Raw genomic sequence first — 18,108 nt, 5'->3', positions numbered from 1 at the left:
ATGCCCATCCATCGCTCCCCAAGTGGTGCGAGCTCCCTGCCTCTACTCGCGCTCTGGCTGCATCCTTTTGTTGCTTCCACTTGTCGGGGTTCTCGCGCGCTGCTTTCTTCGCATTCTTTCAATCTTCTTTGGCCAGCCAATCTGGCCTGTTCCACCCATGCTTGATTGCTTTTTGCACTTCGGAACGCTTGTGTTTGCAGTATTCGCGCATTCGAATCTTCATCAGGTCTTCATTGAAGCGCTGATCCCGTGTTGGAACGGGAAACTCATCATGAAGTATGCTGATGACTCTGTTTTTTAAATAACTTGGTACTTCACTCCATTTGTTTAGTATGTAGTGTCTAAACAGCTGAGAGCAAAGACCACGCATGCGCGAGATCACCTTCTTGCCGTCATCATCCATGATGATGCCGTCGCTGAAGTCGACGGAGTAAGGCAAGCCCTCTGGCCGGTGACGCGTGAACTTGGGTGTCCCGGCAGGGGTCTCTAGCGGCGTGTCGATGGGGGTACGGACGTCAGATATCTCCACCAACGTCTGGGCCCTGAAGCTCGTCTCGTCGACGCCGAAGCTTCGAAGCGCGCCGAATGCTCCGAAATAGAGGGAGATGCGGTTGGAGTAGGAACGCGCGATGATGCGCCAGAGCGATGACGCTCCACGTACCACTGTCTCTACTGCGGTGACAAAGAAGAAAGAAACTCCTCATCATCCATACCTGCATTAAGTACATGAATATTTAAACTTAATATTGAATGAATAGAGTAGACAATGACGCAAAGACCATTAAATACAATGACGTAATGACGTATATAAATACAATGACGCAATGAATTGAGTGATAGAAGAGGCAAGTCGAAAACTCAGAATTTTCAATCAAAAGATGTGAGCGCGAGTAGAAAAGAGCGTTATACACCATGGAAGGTACTTAGAGAGCCAGAGCTTTTACAACACGGAGCAAAATTGTTCAAATACAATATTTGTGGCTTTAAGAGATCTCTCTCATCCTCGCATAACTCAGCATAACTTCCTATATCTATATAGAGCTCTCCGTTTAAACACATATCCTTTGTTTCATTTTGTAGCTCCTCTGCATGCACCCCATATAGAGTAGTAGCATCTTGATGCTCGTCTGGCACCACCGCAACGGCTTCTAATTGAGCATCTTCTCTGATCTCCTCCATTGATGCCGTTGTGATTGGCACATGGTAGCCTTCATACGTCCTTGCACTACGAGGGGCTACCTCTATGACGTACCACCAGTTTGATGTAGACTTTGTAGGATGAAATATTACCTGTCAGAGCCACATAACTTACATGAGAGCTTTCAAGCACATAACTTGTAAAAGGGGGATGTTAACTATTTACATACTTACTTGTTCACAATGCTCGGGTAGTACGAAAGTGTCTCTTAGGTCAGTCCATTTCTTAGTAGAATCCACCTCAAGAAAACCAGACTCTCTTCTACGCACAGTAGCGTTGCGACCCTCCATGATTATCTTAAACCATTGCACGTCGAACAAGTCGACAAAAAATCCTCTGTAATCGATCCTCAAAATCTCTTGCAGCGTGCCGAAGTAAGTGAGTTCCGCCACCACAGGATCTGCATTAGAGGAACGTCGTCGACTAGACTGTTCAAATTTTGCCATGATTTCACAATCTTGAGTAAAACGCTTTTTGTCGATTCGTTCCACCCTAAAATGTCGACCTTTACACCATGCTGTTGTGTATGACTTATACTACAACGAACAAAGATTATGAGTGACCGTTCAAACGTTTAGAAATAAAGTCACTAGCTAGTCGTACATTGCAAACTTACCTTGGTCGCGCAACCCCGAGAGTACTCCCACTCTTCCTCAGTCACTTCGTCACCGCATTGTTGTGCGCTTTTCAATTGGTTGTGCAACCATCTTAAGCTCATGAAGGTTGGTAGGCTCTCCAGAACCGTCGGATAGTGCATCGGTGGTCGTCTTCCCCGTCTCCACTCGATTCGTGCCCTTTGTCGCTCTTGCTTTGCATCCTCATATTGTGAAATCCACTTTTGCATCACTGGATTGTGAAGCATACAAAATCGGTTGATTTTAGCCTCTAGATCTTCCGTCTGCATCTTCTTTTCAACACCGAGATTACACATGACAATCCCAGATATGCGCTCATCATCTATGGTTCGCCATAGCGTGTCCCGGGCTTTATCAAATCCGTCTAGCCACTCTCCAATGTACACTAGGGACTCTGATACCAACCAACCTTATGCCATGCTACCCTCCGGACGTGCCTTTTGATGCACATATCCCTTAAGCGTTTTCATGAAACGTTCTAAGAAGAACATCCATCTGGAATGAACTGTGCCAGCTATTTCCACCTCATCAACTATGTGAACAAGAAGATGCACCTGAATGGTTAGCATGGTAGTAGAAAAATGTTTCTCAAACATGCACACAAGCTCCGTAGTATTTAGTTTGGCGAATGGTATGGAGTCTACGTTGATCTCCTTTTGTGAGATCCATTGCACCAGCTTTGCAAGTTTGTAGATTGTGTTACGGATATCGAAAGACAAACATCTCTCAATGGCAACCGGTAAAATAAACTGTAAAGTATGTGCAGCAATGATATTAAAGTCCACATTTTATGCAATGATATTAAAGTCCACTATGAACGTACCTGACACATTTTATGCCAATCGTGTGACTTCAAACCGGTAATCTTTCCTTCTTTAGTAAAACACGTTCGGAGCGAGTGCATTACGCCAGTGGGGGTCCGCAAAGATCGAATGGTCTCTTTTACTTTGCGTTCTTGGGCTCCTGTGAAATCCATGGTGCTTTAGGGAGTTTTATCGATCCATCAGACGCTGTTTGCGGCCAATATTGCTCCATACGATCCACATTTCTAAGGTCAACTCTGGCTCCCAAAGTATCTTTCTTACCGGTCAGATGGTCCCATAGTAGATTACCCACATTCTTGAATATGTGCATTGGATCGAGCAAGTGATTGATCATGAGTCGGGGCCAGTATGGTAACTCGTACCATAGAGATAATCTCTTCATCCCTGGAGGCAATCCGTCATCGCACATCTCCTTCTGCTCTAACCATGCTTGTGCACACATCCTTGGTGGCTCTCTTCCCAAAAAGCCATCGTGTAACACATGCTTCTCTGGAAGATACGCTTGATGACCTTCGTAGATTTGCTTCTTCAGTGAGGGTGCCCTACGTACATTCAGTCTAGGTCCACATGTGACACATGCTCTGTATCCGTTTGTTTGAAGCCCTACATGTATACACATGATAATAGATCAACTATGGGAAAAAACAAGATTTACAGTGTATAAGTGAGGAGTGTCAATAGATCACCTGAGCATTCTGTTAGCCCGGGATAGTCATGCATGGTCCACATTAGAATGCCTCTGAGCAAAGCATTCCGTCGTCCTGTGTATCGGCTCATATCCACCACCTCTATGCCAATCCACAATTGTTGTAGCTCTTCCAATAGTGGACGAAGATACACATCCATATTCCCCACTTTATATCGCCCTGCCACAATCAAGCTTAGCCATAGGTGCCCCTTCTTCGTAGTCAACCACGGGGGAATGTTATAGTTGACGATGACAACGGGCCATACACTGTAAGATGTAGATCTTTGACCAAATGGATTTACGCCATCCATAGCCAGGCCTAAGCGCGAATTTCGAGCTTCCCTGGCAAAATCCAACCATGTTCCATCTACATGTTTCCAGGCTGCGCAATCTGCAGGAATTCGTAGCACACCATCCGAAGATTTATTCTCCTCATGCCATGATGCTAGGGCGGCCATGGACTTACATTCGAAGAAATTCTTGACGCGAGGAAGCAGAGGAAAATGTCGCAAAACCTTTTGTGGAATTTTTGTCCCGTGGAGATCTACTCGATATCTTTCGGAATCACATTTCGGACACTTCTCCATGTCTATGTATTCCCCTCTGAAAAGAATGCAGTCATTAGGACAAGCGTGGATAGAATTGTAATCCATCTCCAAGTTTCGCAAAATCTTTCTTGCTTCATCTCGAGAATCTGGCATCATATTGTCAGCTGGTAGTATGTGCTCTTTAAGCAATCTACACAACATAAAAATACGATACAGTCGTGTAAAAATCTATCAGATCATTATACATTTAGAGTTTTATTAAAGTAAACTAATTATAATAGATCACCTGAAAAGCGCTGACGCTAGTGTCACTCCATCCAAACTTTGCCTGCATGTTGAGAAGAACCAGGAGTGCTTTCAATCTAGACATACGTGCTTCATTATACAATGGCGTATCAGCTTCACTTTTCATATCATCATAAATAAGCCTTTCTGAATCCATGATCGTCTCGATCATTTCATCAATCTCGGGCTCAAACATTGCCTCGTCTATTGGGTTGCAAGGTTGCTGCTTGTTGGCCAGCGTCAGAGTCCGACGAGTTATAATTGGCAACAACTCGATCTATAATAGATGGATCGAACTCGCCAAATTCGCGAACGTACTGCAAAGAAACACGTCTTGTCCGTCGCACAGCATGCTTGCATTGATTACAAGGACATAAGCCCCTCGTTGAGAGATAGGTGTTTCGGTTGGACGGTCCCACATCCTCGTCACTACTCATAATGAGGATAAAAATCTTATAGCCTGGACAACAAATTTAATATTCTATTGGCATTCTCTCTCTCTCTCTCTCTCTCTCTCTCTCTCTCTCTTTACCTCACATTCTCTAGTCATGTCCAATCCCCGCACACCTCGGTCTAGAGATGCACGGAGATCAGAACCACCGGGTTATAATCTCGTCTTTATTGGTCAATACCTATATTTGTGGGTACAAGAAATCTACAGACCCACATCTACATGATATTGCATGTAGTGGACAAAACCCCTCTGCCTCTTCTCTAGCTGTAGCACTTCACAGCATCTTAACATCTTTTCACAGTAGATCTTTTCACTGTTCGTCTAACTCTAAACCCTAAACCGTAAGTAATTCTTGCATGGACTCGATCTAACGTAAATCAGCATAAATCTAACTAAAAATAAACCTAAATATAATTTATCGTAAGTCTACATCTAACCTAATCTTTAACATCTTTTGAGATAGTTTCTTACGACGTTAAAACTGTCCTCTTCTTGTGTATGTGTGTGTGTGTGGGTAAACCTAAATAAACCTAAGTCTAATCTAATATAACATAAATCTAAATTTAACGTAAATTATGTTATATTAAAAACAAAGAACTAAACTAACAGGGATTATAAGAACCTTAAAACTGATTTAACACATAATTTTTCACATAACTCGACAAGAGTTGGCATTCTCATCACTAAAGATGTGAGAGTTAACTTCCGACAGTGACGTTGCCTCATCTCCATCCACATCTGACGACAACAATTGGCCCTTTAGACCGTTCTTGCTCTTGTTACTAACTTTGAAGTTGCTGTTGAATGACTAGAGATTGTCTAGATGGTCATTGTGTCGGGGATGTAGTGACTCTTGCCGCCCTGAAGATCCACCTTCTTCCCTATCTTCTGAAAACATTTCACCAATACTTTTGGATCGACGGAACCCACCATGAGTGAAGACAGCGATACCCTATATTCCATTGAGGACTTTCTTCACCCACTTCATGCAAGCATCGCAGTCTATGGAGACCTAAATCTAATCTAATATAACGTAAATCTAAATCTAGCGACAATAAACGTAAATCTAATTAAAAATAAATCTAAATCTAATCTAATTTAACTTAAATAAACCTAAATCTAATTTAACGTAAGTTTACATCTAACCTAATCTTTAACGTCTTTTAAGATAGTTTCCTACGACGTTATAACTCTCTTCTTCTTGTGTGTGTGCGCGCGTGTGGATGTATGTGCCAATAAAAAGAGATAAATGGTATTACCTTTCTATCACCCATGCCAAGTATGATAGATTGGTTATGCCATTTCCCTCTTGAATAATAGGCCTTGAGTTCAACTCCTCGTCGGCTAGATCTTTAGATCTTTTAATTTTAATTAGTTTCCTACGACGTTAAATTAATTTCTCTCTTTCTCTCTCAATGTGTACGTTTTTTTGTTTATGCATGTTTTCTCTCTCTTTTCCTCTTTCAATGTGCGTTTTTTGTTTATGCATGTTCTCTCTCTTTTCCTCTCAATGTGTGCGTTTTTTGTTTATGCATGCTCTCTTTTCCTCTCTCAATGTGTGCATTCTTTGTTTATGTATGTGTGCATTTTTGTTTATATTTATACTCTCTCAAAAACACTATGTGTGTGTGAGAGAGAGAGAGAGGGAGAGAGAAAGAGGGGAAGGGAACATGAGAGTGAGGAGAGGAAAGGAGCATACCTGGCTCTCCTTCCTCTCCTCGTGTGTGTGTGTGTGTGTGAAGAAGAAAGAGAGAGAGAGAGAGAGCGTTACCTGCTCTTTGGTTGAGGGCGTCGAAAAACTCAGATCTCATATCTGAGTTTTTGGACGCTCTCTGTTATTTTTTTAGCTCAATCGGCTGAGATCTGAGTTTTTAAGCGCGCTCTGTTATTTTTTTAACCCAATTGGCGTCGCTAATTTCTTTGTAAATTAGCGACGCTCAGTCACGCCGAGAAATTTTTTTTGAGCGTCGCTGTGTGAGCGTCGCTAATATGAATAGCCTCTTGTAGTGCTAGCATTACAAATCGACCTACCGACCGCTCTATTCTGCTCTTCTTAGCTGCTTCACGACAACGTTCGACTTAAGAGAGAGAGAGAGAGAGAGAGAGAGAGAGAGAGAGAGGGAGGGAGGGAAGAGATATTGACACTTCAAATTTTCATTACAAAACATCACCAAAAGTACATAGCGTGTCAGAATGTTCAAGTACATCATTGTTATCCTTTTTCTTAAAAAATGGAGCCTTCTAGAAACTGCATTAGGTCTTACAAAAGTCCAAGGTCCAAACTCTAGGAAGTCATGGCGAATTCTTTTAGGAGTATTTGTTTGTGCAAAAATTCTAACTTGATACTCATCATGGCCGCCTATATAAGTGGGGGTGGCATTTATAGGCCGCATAAATCCCACAAACCAAACAATAGCATGACATTGATTGATATCGTGATAAAATGAAACATGGTAATATCCAAGGAATTCTATAGTTCACACTCCGCGATACCAAGAGGTCCCATATAGACCAACAAACACGTGAGGCTATGTGCAACATTGTTTGTGATATACAAAACTGCAACAATAAGAACATAATTGAAACATATCATTAACAAGAATGCTTACAACAGTTGTAAGTGTTTTACCCTACCTGAGAACACCAGAATGTTGCAATACTTGAGCAATTGTATTTGCTGAAGCATTCCCACGTCATCGGAACGGATCTACAAAAAATAACACAAAGAAGACGTGGACAGGCTACTTATGGTGTTTATCTGATTCAACATTGTATCTTGCACGGACTCTGGTGCTCGACGATAATTCATTTTCTATCACAAAAGGTATTTAGTCATTTGATTCACATTGAAAAAAGTCTAAAATTAACAAAATAAAAACAGTCATTCAAACCTGTTTATATATTATACATTTACTAATTGTAGCAGTTCTTTGAATACAATAAAAGGAGTCCTTGTGAAAACTCTTGAAGTATTCTCCTGTCTATTTATCTCTCTATCATCAACCACAATCTTGATAGCATTTCAACTTCTAGCACTCTTTTATAGATCTCTTTGCATATTAGCCATGTTCCATTGCAAAGCCCATGGCTTGGATCTAGGTTACGTAGAAGCATGACAAGGGCATTTCTTTTAAGCTTAGTACACGTGGTGGATTTCCACCCCCAAGGTCTAGACTATTCAAGAATTTAAGATTGTATAATTAAAAAGTATGATCATCAGAAGAACACATCAAATCATTACTCAAGTACTCTTTAGTTGCACCACCTAATTTATGTAAAGCTAGGCTATTGATGGCATCAATATCCTTGTTTTTGGGTGCAAGTATACCACATTCCTCGACAAATTTAACATAGTTATTTGCGGATGCCATACCCGTATATATAAAATCAATGAGGGATTGTATGTTGTTTCCTTCAAGAAGCATGCTATGAGATAGCACAATATCATCAATGTCAATACTACCATTGCCAATATCAAGCACCCATCTTGCAAAGTCTCTCTCACTGTCATTAGTCAAACTATTAAGAAGACGCATATTTTCTATGAGACGAAAAATTTCTATATGACGCCAAATGAAGGAACGACATAATGATGCATCCACTATATCCTCACGGTGTCCCCTTGGAACCACGGGCAACACTTGTCTAAAGTCACCCCCAAGCAACATTGTTTTACCACCAAATAAAGAATCTGTTTGCATTATGTCTCTCAGAGTTCTATCCACTGCCTCAAAAGCATGTCTGTGAGTCATGGGAGCCTCATCCCATATAATCAAGGATGCTTGTCGTAGAAGACTTGCATGATCGCTAGTAACCTTAATGTTACATGTCGACTCTCTGTTGAGGTCTATTGGTATTTTCAAGCGAGAATGAGTTGTGTCGGCCATTACTAAGTAGCAATGCAACATTAATGCTAGATGAAGCCCATGCTAATGCAATTTTTTGCTCACCTCGGATGCGAGGTAGTAAATTATTATACAAAAAGGTTTTCCCTGATCCGCCTGGACCATCCAAAGAAAATACAGATCCTTTATTGTGTTGAATAACATGTAACACTCTCCAATAAGCATAGCATTGACCTTGATTCAATGCTGTTTTCATTTGTGAGTTGATAGTTAGTTGCTCCACAGGATCATACATTGTCTCTTCAACAAAAGCATAGTATTCCCAAGGCTACACAATCGTGCTCTAACTATTTGAGGCATACCAGGAAAATCACACAATGTTTCGCCATAAACTTTCAATAGACTATCCAAGCTCTCTCTCTCTCTCTCTCTCTCTCTGACACACACACAAACATACATCTTTCATTCAAGTTTGCTCGCTCTCTCTCTCTCAACCTCTCTACCCTTTGAAGGTGAGAGAGCGTATGAGAGAGAAGGAAAGAAAGGGACCAATCACTCTCTCTCTCTCTCTCTCTCACACCCACACACACACATGTTAAATTGTGTGTCTCTCTCCTTGATTCTCTCTCCCTCCATCTCTCTCTCTCTCAATGAATTCTCTTTACAACTCAACTCTCTTTCTCTTCTCTCTCTCTCTCTCACACACACACACACACACACCCCTCCTCCCCTCTCTCTCTCTCTCTCTCTCTCTCTCTCTCACGCTCACACACACACACACCCCTCTCAATGAACTCTCTTTTCAACTCTCTCTCTCTCTCTCTCTCTCTCTCTCTCTCACACACAGCCGTCGGCATAGCAAAACCTAATCAAATTAATCAACCTGTTTTTGCCTATTCAAAACCTAATCAAGTTCAACGTACGATGGTCACTTGCTTTTGGGGGGGGGGGGGGGGGGGGGGGGGGGGGGGGCCAACAAAGAAACAATATTCAAAACCTAATCAAGTTCATAGTATGACGCTCACTTGCTAGGGGGTAGCAGCAAAGAAACAACAGCGGTGTTGCTTCGAGTAGCAGCAGCGGCATTGGCCAGCAGAGCAGGTCTTCGAGGTGATTCACAGCACGTCGTGGAGCAGCTCGGCAGCAAGGTCGTCTTCATGGAGCAGCTGGGCAGGAAGGTCGTTGTCGGCCAAAAGGTGAGCAGCACGTCATCGTCGCCCAGCAGGTGAGCAGTACTACGGCACGACGTCGTCGCCAAGCTCGGTCAAACACAATACACACAGCAGGGTCGAACACAATACACACAGCAGGGTTGGCTATGATAGTACACACAACAAGTGAGCAGCATGTCGTCGTCGCCCAACAGGTGAGCGGTACTACAATACGACGTCGTCGCCAAGCAGGATCAAACACAGTACACACAGCAGGGATGGCTATGATAATACACACAACAAAGCTGACTGTGACATGATTGGCTCTTATGTGTATGTGCACGACTCAATGTGATACTACAGGTTATGCAAGCAGCATGGTGATAGTTGAAGCTGTGAGGGTGAGCACAAATGGCCTAAAATAGGCGAGGTACTTAAGAGTGCGGGTGGCGATTGGATTCACCTTCATTGCGGGGCGGTTTGCTCCTTTTGAGCATGGTGGCTGGAGTCGCCTTCATTGCAGGGCGGCCCATGGCCCCCCACGTACTAGTTATCATGAGCCCGCCCCCCCCTCCCCACCCGACCCGCGCCCACCAATTAGAGAAGTGGAGGGTGAGCTCCTAGGTGGTAGTCCTTAGAGACAGCCACCTGGCAGCTCCCTCTTATTCCCTTTATCATATAGAGTGTAGATATGAATATAGATAAATAGATGTAGAGCCCGGACAACACACGGGATTGAAGGCTGACTGTACATGCCTTAGACGTTGCCCCGGCGCCTTGTTGGGCAAACTTTTGCGTTTTTGAGGAATAAAGCTGGGTGCGTTTGCTTTTTTTCACCTAAATGGCTCCTATCATTCTCCAATATGAACCAAATTATCTAAAGGTGGTTAACCACTATTGGGGTGGTGGAGGGTTTTTTTAATAGATAGAGTACTACAGGATATTGCCTATTAAAGTGTCACCTTAGGCTAACCCCATTGGGGCTGCAAACAAGAGGGTAGGGTTGGAGAGTAGGATATATAACTTGGTCAAAGGTGCCACTTTTGTGTCGAGGCATGGCAGAGCTATGGCATGCAGAAGGGCGTAGGGATGGCCCGTGCTCGCTGTCCTGCAACCATTTCGGTTGCCCTAGCACAAGCTCTGAGAGAGAGAGAGAGAGAGAGAGAGAGAGATCTGTGGGTAGACGCTCTCAATTGGTAGCTATCTCTTCCTCTACGTTTTCACGCTGGGAGGAATAGGTCATAAGCTGCCACTGTGCTAACTTGTGGGCTATGGTGGGTTGCCCGAATTAGGGGCGTTCATGGACATAAGCGTTGCCCTGCGTTGGGTTGCCTATTTGTGAGAAATAGCGTGAGACCGCGGCCAGGAGAGACGGCGTGAGTGCTTGGGCGTTGCGTGCTTGCCCTCACCTTGCCTGAAAGGTGAATGTTCGAGAAACAACACGGGCTGGGCGGCATGTGTGCCACCTGCCAGCTGTTGCGGCATCTCATCTTTAAAGCATTGCAGCTGTGGCATCTCTTTGAGATTCCAGAAGCCAGACCTAATCGGGGCAGCCCACCGTTTGCGTTGCCTATAGGTAACTAATAAAACGATGCCAGGTGGCACCTCTCTCCTTCCGTTTTTTTTTTTAATGGGTACTACACAATAGGCACGCACAGAAAAAAAACAAGAAGAAGTTAGAACGGAAACGGGGTACTAAAGGAAGCATGGTATGGTGCAGGACAGGGCCAAGCTCCCGCTCTGCATACGACGAGCGTGGTGCAGTCGCGCATTGCGCTAGTACCAGTAGTAATGGGAGGACGATCCAGAAGTGGAAGAGAAGGAGGAGGAGAGCAGGAGGAGGAAAGATGCAATTTTGTGGTGCTGCGCCAGCGCCCCTACTAGATCAGGGTGTCGGCTGGACCGGAGTGTGTGGAAGCACCTGCCGCACGATGTGCTGCCAAGGGTTCTGGCACTCTTGCCGCTGCTAAGGCAACTGGAGCTGCAGACGGTGTGCAAGTCGTGGCGTGATTTCTTCCGCCAGGGCCAGGCCCCTTTGGGCACTGTGCGTGAGACCTGGATCGTGGTGCTTCAGCGCTATGCCCTCATATACTGGCCAGATGCCGCAACCCCGAAGCTCATTGCGCTTTGCCTTCCCCCCCCCTGCCCCCGCAACAATGTCAACAACAACAGGGGCAGGATCAGATGGAGGTGGAGTCGCCTTCCTCCATGTGTGGCTGAGGCGCAGCACCTCATGGGCAGCGCTTGAGGCCTCGTCGCGGCTGAGTGGACGGACAGAGATTCCTTTGTCGTCTATAACCCTCTTACCAAGGCCACCAAGTTCATCTGTCACCCAAGGGTCTCTAAGGCCGCTGGCCTTGAGTGGATTCTTGCAGAGATGTGGATGTCGATGCTGGTCGATTCCTCCTCTAGCTTCTACCAGGTCATTCTGACATCCCCCCATCTCCAAGGTTACCTGCAAGTGTATGATTCCAGGATCTGCATCTGGAAGGTTCTTGGTGCCCCCGACTCGTCCTTGTTTGTGTATGATCCCAGAAGCCAAAGTTGGGATCAGGATAAAGGGCACCGTTTGAAAACTATGGCCACTGTACATCATGTTTACAATGTGCTGGATGATGATCTCTTTGTGCGGGATAGGCAAAGGGGTGCACTGTACACATACAACGCAGACAGATGCATGTGGAGCACTGTGAAGACTGCGGTACCAAGCTGCCTTGGCAGGCTCAACCTGGCCCTTGAATGTGTTGTCAAATGCAAGGGCCGAATCCTACTGGTGGGGTGTTTGGAGTTGGCAGACAACTACAGGCGGAGGGCTGAAGGCCTGGGAGTGTGGGAGTGCAAACTGGATGTCAGCCAGGGATCACCAACTGCAACATGGGTTGAGTTGGCAACAACACCACATCACCTCTGGGAACCTTATCGAGGCACTCGTCCTGTGGACAGATGGTGTCAAATCCGCTGCTATGTTGCCCCCGAGAATCGTATCATCGTTATGGGTGTGGAGTTCGCAGCAGAAGTTGCCCTCAACAAATTTTGGCCTCCCCTTGCGCATGATGTGGATTGCGGATCTTGGGAACCTCTACCCTCCTGTGGGGGAGGCACAGATTATATAAGCTACTTTGTGTTCCAGCCCTCATGGAATGCTGTGCCCTAGGGTATATTGCCCTGATCAACTTCCTCCCTTCTCTGTATTAGCTCATTGTGTCATGAAAACTGGGCTGTATGCTCTTTAGAGGAGTAGCTCCATGGCTTGCAAATCAGGAACGGCCCATTGCGGACGAGTTTCCGGTCTTGTTTGCAGAAAGCTCTGCAGTCGCTCCTTTTAGTATTTTGTATTGGATTGGGATGTTGAGAGCTTCAACTCTTTGGACGGGAGTTCCTTGAACATCCTTCTTGTTGACGGGCATTTTGGGGTGAGATTTTTCTAATGCGAAGTCCAAATTTTGCACTTTATAATAGCATCTTGGCATGTTTATTTACTCCGCTCCTCTTTGAAGGTTAAGGTACTTTGTAGGATGGTTGGATTGGGCTCCTCACTGATTAGGTGCAAGTCTTGCTAGTTCATGAATGTGCTGCTCTTAATTTTTATGGACTGTTTGCGCTTTTTAAACGTGTTCTAAATAGCTTGTGGGCTTTCAAGAGCATTAAGGTGTAGTCATCATGGTGGCTTGTTAAACATATCGGGAGCTCGCAGAGTAGCATGTTTTGGCTGTTAGCTGAGAAGGTGTGACTGTGGTTTCAATGCAGGTGGGGGAGGTGTATGTTACATTAGTTGGTCACTGATATTGGCTGTGTCTTATTGCTCAGCCTTGTCTTCAGCCATCAAGGACAAGGACAAGGACATAGGATGGCTTGTTGTAGGCGGTCTTGGTGTCTTTTTATCAAGGGAGGTGATCCCAATGTCGGTACATTGGGTGGTCCAATGTCAGTTGCGATACTTTTATGGGAGTATAGGCATACAAGAAAAGCATTCCACGTCTTGAAATCGTCTGATTGAAATGAGATAATTTTTGGTTTGTGACCATATTACGTTGATGGTGTAAATTGACCATCTAAGAATAAAAGTTGTAAATTGTTTTGTTAAATGGAGGGTTGACTGCCTTGATGGAGTTTTTCTCGTAAAAGCCTGTATGTTTGGGGTTGTGATCTAGATACAGGTTCTGTTCACTCTCTTTTAACATTTTGGGGGTGCACTATCAAGAATCCCTCTATATAAAGCCTATTTTCCACATGTTGGAATGAACAAATTGTTCCCTATTTTTTGGTAAATTAGCCAGGTTTTCGATAGTGTTTTGATTAGTTTGCTTAAAGTTTTTGAATTTAACACCCAAGGGGGCTTGCTTAGTTGGTTAGAAGCAAGGTGGTGGGTTCAACCCCCACTAAGCGGTATCTCAAGGCAAAGGATGGTCTGGGTGCCCCGATGCACGATGTTGGTGGAATAAAGAAACTGACTTGTCAGCACTTTTTTTTAAAAAAAAGCTTTTGAATTTAAAAAGACATCCAGTCGAAACCACATGATAGATTAACGTGACTACAATGTAGATCTTTGAGCTAAACATTTATTTAATTTTCCTACACGCTTGTGTGCTAACTTGTTGTGGAATGATACTAATTCTACATAGTTGAGTGAATGGGGTTGCTAAGTTTTTTTCTTGGAAGAAAGTGTTGTGCTTAGTTAACACGGTGAGAATCTTACTCTCACAAAGACGGGCGTGCGTGCGCAATGAGCTAGAGAAGATCTACCAATTAACAAGTGATAGCGAAATGATCCTTTTCTTGTTCAAACTCTAGGGCTTGGTATGGTAGGCCAAAAAGATAGGTCTAAGGTGGTGTAGAGGCTTTGGCTTGTCAAGGGATCTTGGCGAAAATATGCCTTTACAACTTAATTGTTCTACCGTTTGCCAAGGCTAGATCTCTTTACTGAGCTTTTCGATAGAGATTGACTTATGGTTTCTTGCACTTGTTGAGACCAATGGTAGGGAAATTTCCTTAGGCCCTTACTTCCAAATGGTACGAGCAATACAGATTGCTTCTCTTGCCTCCTCTTGCACCATTGCTCATTGCGCCATTTTGTTGCCCACCCCCATATTCTCTCCTCCGGCCCAATGAATGGTGTTAATGAATTTTATCTTCAGTCTCATCAAGGCCCTCAAAAAGAGTTTTTGCATCTAAACTTTTGGTGAATCTAAATCGCATGTGAACATCTTTATAGGGTAGGTGGATGTCACGATTTGTGGCTCTATTATTTTATTGTTATTGTTTTATATTTAGTGAAAGGTTATGACTTTTTTATTTTATTTTAAAAAGTGATGACTTTGTTTGTTATTCAACCAACATAGGCCGGGCCACCTGCACCTTCTCTTTTTGCCTTAGATACCCCCAAGGGCGTTAGTGGGGGTTGAACCCATCACCATGGTGATGCAAGTCCAACCTTCTAACCAACTAAGCAAGCCCCCTTGGATTGAAGGTCATGACTTTTTTAAGAGTGTCTCTTGCACGGACATACCTTTTGGGATGGGTCACATTTATTTACTAAAATCATTGCTAAAGCTCATACACCTACATAGGGGCGTGACTCTTCAGTTGTAACCTTTTGGCATCTATTTAAAGAGAGCCTCTGTAATGCAAACACGCTTCGGTTCCTGCAGTCTTGTGTTATGAGAGGCTTGAGTCTGTGAGAGAGGTGTCTTAAGTTCTTAATTTAATCATTACTTAAGTGTAAAGTCTTCATAGTGGTATAGAGAGCAAATGGCCTATGTAGGGTACTGACATACATACATCCATGTGTTGTACAGAAGGAGGGCGGTGAAAGAATAAAGATGTGCACATGGTGCACATGCATCGGTCTAATCTCTCTCTCTCTCTCTCTCTCTCTCTCTCTCTCTCCCCCCCATGCCCCTGATTCACACACACACACACACACACACACACACACACACATGCGTGTGTGCACACACACAGAGAGTCATATATATGTTTAACATTCGTGTAAAATATCCATGTAGTAATGGCATGTGTATGCACACACACACACAGATACATGCTAACATAGTTCCATACACACAGGTATATCGCTCGACTTGAAGCATTCTAAATTTTAAAGTTTTGGATAGAACTTTGTTTTTTTACGGACAAGAGTATTGTGGGTTTTGACAAACGGATATGTCTAGCTTTTTTATTGTTCACTACAACATATGTCTAGCTTTTTTATTGTTCACTACAACATATGGGGTCCATTACCGATCCCTATACCGAAGAAAATACTTTGTTCATAAAAGCTCATGTTGTTAGTATAGACATCGAAATAGGCGTCAATATGATGTCGTCGATATATGTGACAGTATGGTTGTTGGTACTACGGGCGTCGGTATATGTGTCGGTCTGTGTGTGTAATACCGATGCATATATTGGCGCTCATACCAACGATCATAATTGCATTTTTTTTTGCGCAGAATGCAATGTCTCTTGCTGCAATAGAAACACAACACTTGCAATGTTTCTGTTTAGCAAGGGATAGTGCACTCTGCCAAAAAAAAAACCAAGTATATATTGTCACATGTACTCTAGTGGTTACCGGGACATGTATTAATGCCAGAGTTCATGACCGGCAACCAAAACAAGATGTTATAGACATTGCCACAAAAACCAAAGTACATTGTCAAAACTAAAAGAGCTGTGCACAAGTACAATCAAAACACACGTATAATCAAACCTGTCCGAGACGTGTGGGATTACCAATTATATACAGTCAAATACAATGTAACCATCATGATGTAATCATACTGTAGAGTCATATAAAAATATAACGGTCCTGATCATCTGTGATATAAAAAATATGACAAAACACTATCATATGCAACCATACTACAAACATACTATAGAGTGATATAAAATCGCATCATCGCTGATCATTTGTGACACAAAAACTATGACAGACTATTGACATGAGCAAAACATATTGCAATCATGGTGACAAAACACAACGATATACAAACACATGCATCAAGCTAGACAACGAAAAAACGTTTCAAACCACCAAAAAAACACCAAAACAAACATGGACATTGGGTTTGGTATCTCATGATCATTTATGTGCATATTGCTTAGGTCCAGAAGAGTTACAAAAAACCTTTTTTTTTACATGTTCATATCTCATGCATAGTATGATTTGGAGTCAGATGTTGATGTATAATTAAGTGAAGTGACTTCTCTCATGAAATTTGGATTAGTGATGCAATTTCATGTGTTGGATCATGGATTGGTTATGGATGGATTGCGGGATGATTATATGCATAGTTTAGCATAGTATGACCTAGTTTCGACTCTCATAGTAAGGGCTATGAGTAGATTTTGAAAGCTTGGGTCCAATATGAGTTTAACTTGATTATTTGAGTGATTTAAGATCATGATGACTCGTTAGTCGGACTGATCTTGATGCATAAAAAGGTTGATTAGATGCATAACCTTGAATGTTATGACCTAGTCTTGATGTTTTAGGTGTCGGTTATGAGTATGTGACATGGATAGGCATTTTCTTGAGTATATGATGAGTTTATTGGTGGATTTAAGGTGTTTTTAGCTTGCTGGTCGGACTGGTTAGGATCCATAAAGTGGCTTATAAATGCATAGTCTTGCACAATTTGACCTAGTTTTGATGTCTCATGTGTATGGCAATGGATGCATAGTAAAGACATACATCTTCCATGAGTTTTAAAGTGTTTATTTGGTGATTTTGAGATGATGTTTACTCGCTGGTTGCACTGGTTATGATGTCTGAGAATTCATGTAAGAAAGTGGTTGATGTGGTTGTTATTGACTTTTCTTGGTATGGCTTGATTCCCAAGTGTGGGAGGTTTGTTGCAGGGTGGATAAGACTATAATTGTGAGAGGATGCTTTCCTCATATGAGTATGATTATTATGATTCATGATATGATATGGTTGAAAATAATGTTGTTATGCTGCCGAGATTCTTGCAGAGTTATGTTTTGTTTTATGGCTGTGGTAGCCAAGAATAGTTTATGACTGTTGATTGTGGTAGTCAAATGATTGAAGGATATGGTTTATTGCTATTGGGTAGAGACCCTATTGCTTAATGATTAGAAAAGATTGGTTGATGCATTGTTGGATGCATACTGTGGACTCATGTGTTATGTTTTTATGGCAGCTACTCTTGGAGAGTAAGGTTATCTACACCGCTAGTGCGTCAGGGGTCATGGACCTACACGGCTAGTGTATTTTTGGGGGGTAACGCTCACATATTTTTGGTTTTTTTTGGGCTCACTTACATGGCTAAATTCATAGGGGGCAGTAGCCTACATGACTAGTGCATTGTTGGATGCATACTGTGGACTTCGAGGGTCATGGACCTACATGGCTAGTGTGTTTTTGGGGGGTAACACTCACATCGTTTTTTTTTCTTGGGGCTCACTTACATGGCTAAATTCATAGGGGGAAGTAGCCTACATGACTAGTGCATTCG

General features: G+C 43.1%; 3 protein-coding genes across 3 annotated transcripts; 2 read left to right on the top strand and 1 right to left on the bottom strand.

Moving 5' to 3' along the window:
- Positions 1–6,677: 6,677 nt before the first annotated feature.
- LOC147464131 (uncharacterized) lies at positions 6,678–8,519 on the bottom strand. Its single transcript, XM_086498232.1, has 4 exons — positions 7,882–8,519; positions 7,737–7,806; positions 7,267–7,339; positions 6,678–7,191 (listed from the first exon to the last, which is right to left on the bottom strand). The coding sequence occupies exons 1-4, from the start codon at positions 8,517–8,519 to the stop codon at positions 7,103–7,105; spliced, it is 870 nt and encodes a 289-aa protein (XP_086354358.1). The 3' UTR covers positions 6,678–7,102.
- A 2,058-nt stretch (positions 8,520–10,577) lies between these two features.
- LOC147464130 (uncharacterized) lies at positions 10,578–11,522 on the top strand. Its single transcript, XM_086493025.1, has 2 exons — positions 10,578–11,204; positions 11,349–11,522. Exons 1-2 carry the CDS (start codon positions 11,054–11,056, stop codon positions 11,510–11,512), a joined length of 315 nt encoding a protein of 104 aa, XP_086349151.1. The 5' UTR covers positions 10,578–11,053; the 3' UTR covers positions 11,513–11,522.
- On the top strand, positions 11,522–13,086 carry LOC147464129 (uncharacterized). The gene has a single exon (XM_086493024.1). The coding sequence runs from the start codon at positions 12,006–12,008 to the stop codon at positions 12,780–12,782; it is 777 nt and encodes a 258-aa protein (XP_086349150.1). The 5' UTR covers positions 11,522–12,005; the 3' UTR covers positions 12,783–13,086.
- The last annotated feature ends 5,022 nt before the right edge of the window (positions 13,087–18,108 follow it).

The sequence above is a fragment of the Adiantum capillus-veneris genome, chromosome 2 (assembly GCF_014529385.1).
Source record: "Adiantum capillus-veneris isolate H3 chromosome 2, ASM1452938v2, whole genome shotgun sequence".
Taxonomy (NCBI): Eukaryota; Viridiplantae; Streptophyta; class Polypodiopsida; order Polypodiales; family Pteridaceae; genus Adiantum; species Adiantum capillus-veneris.
This window is presented reverse-complemented; position numbering and strand designations above follow the sequence as displayed.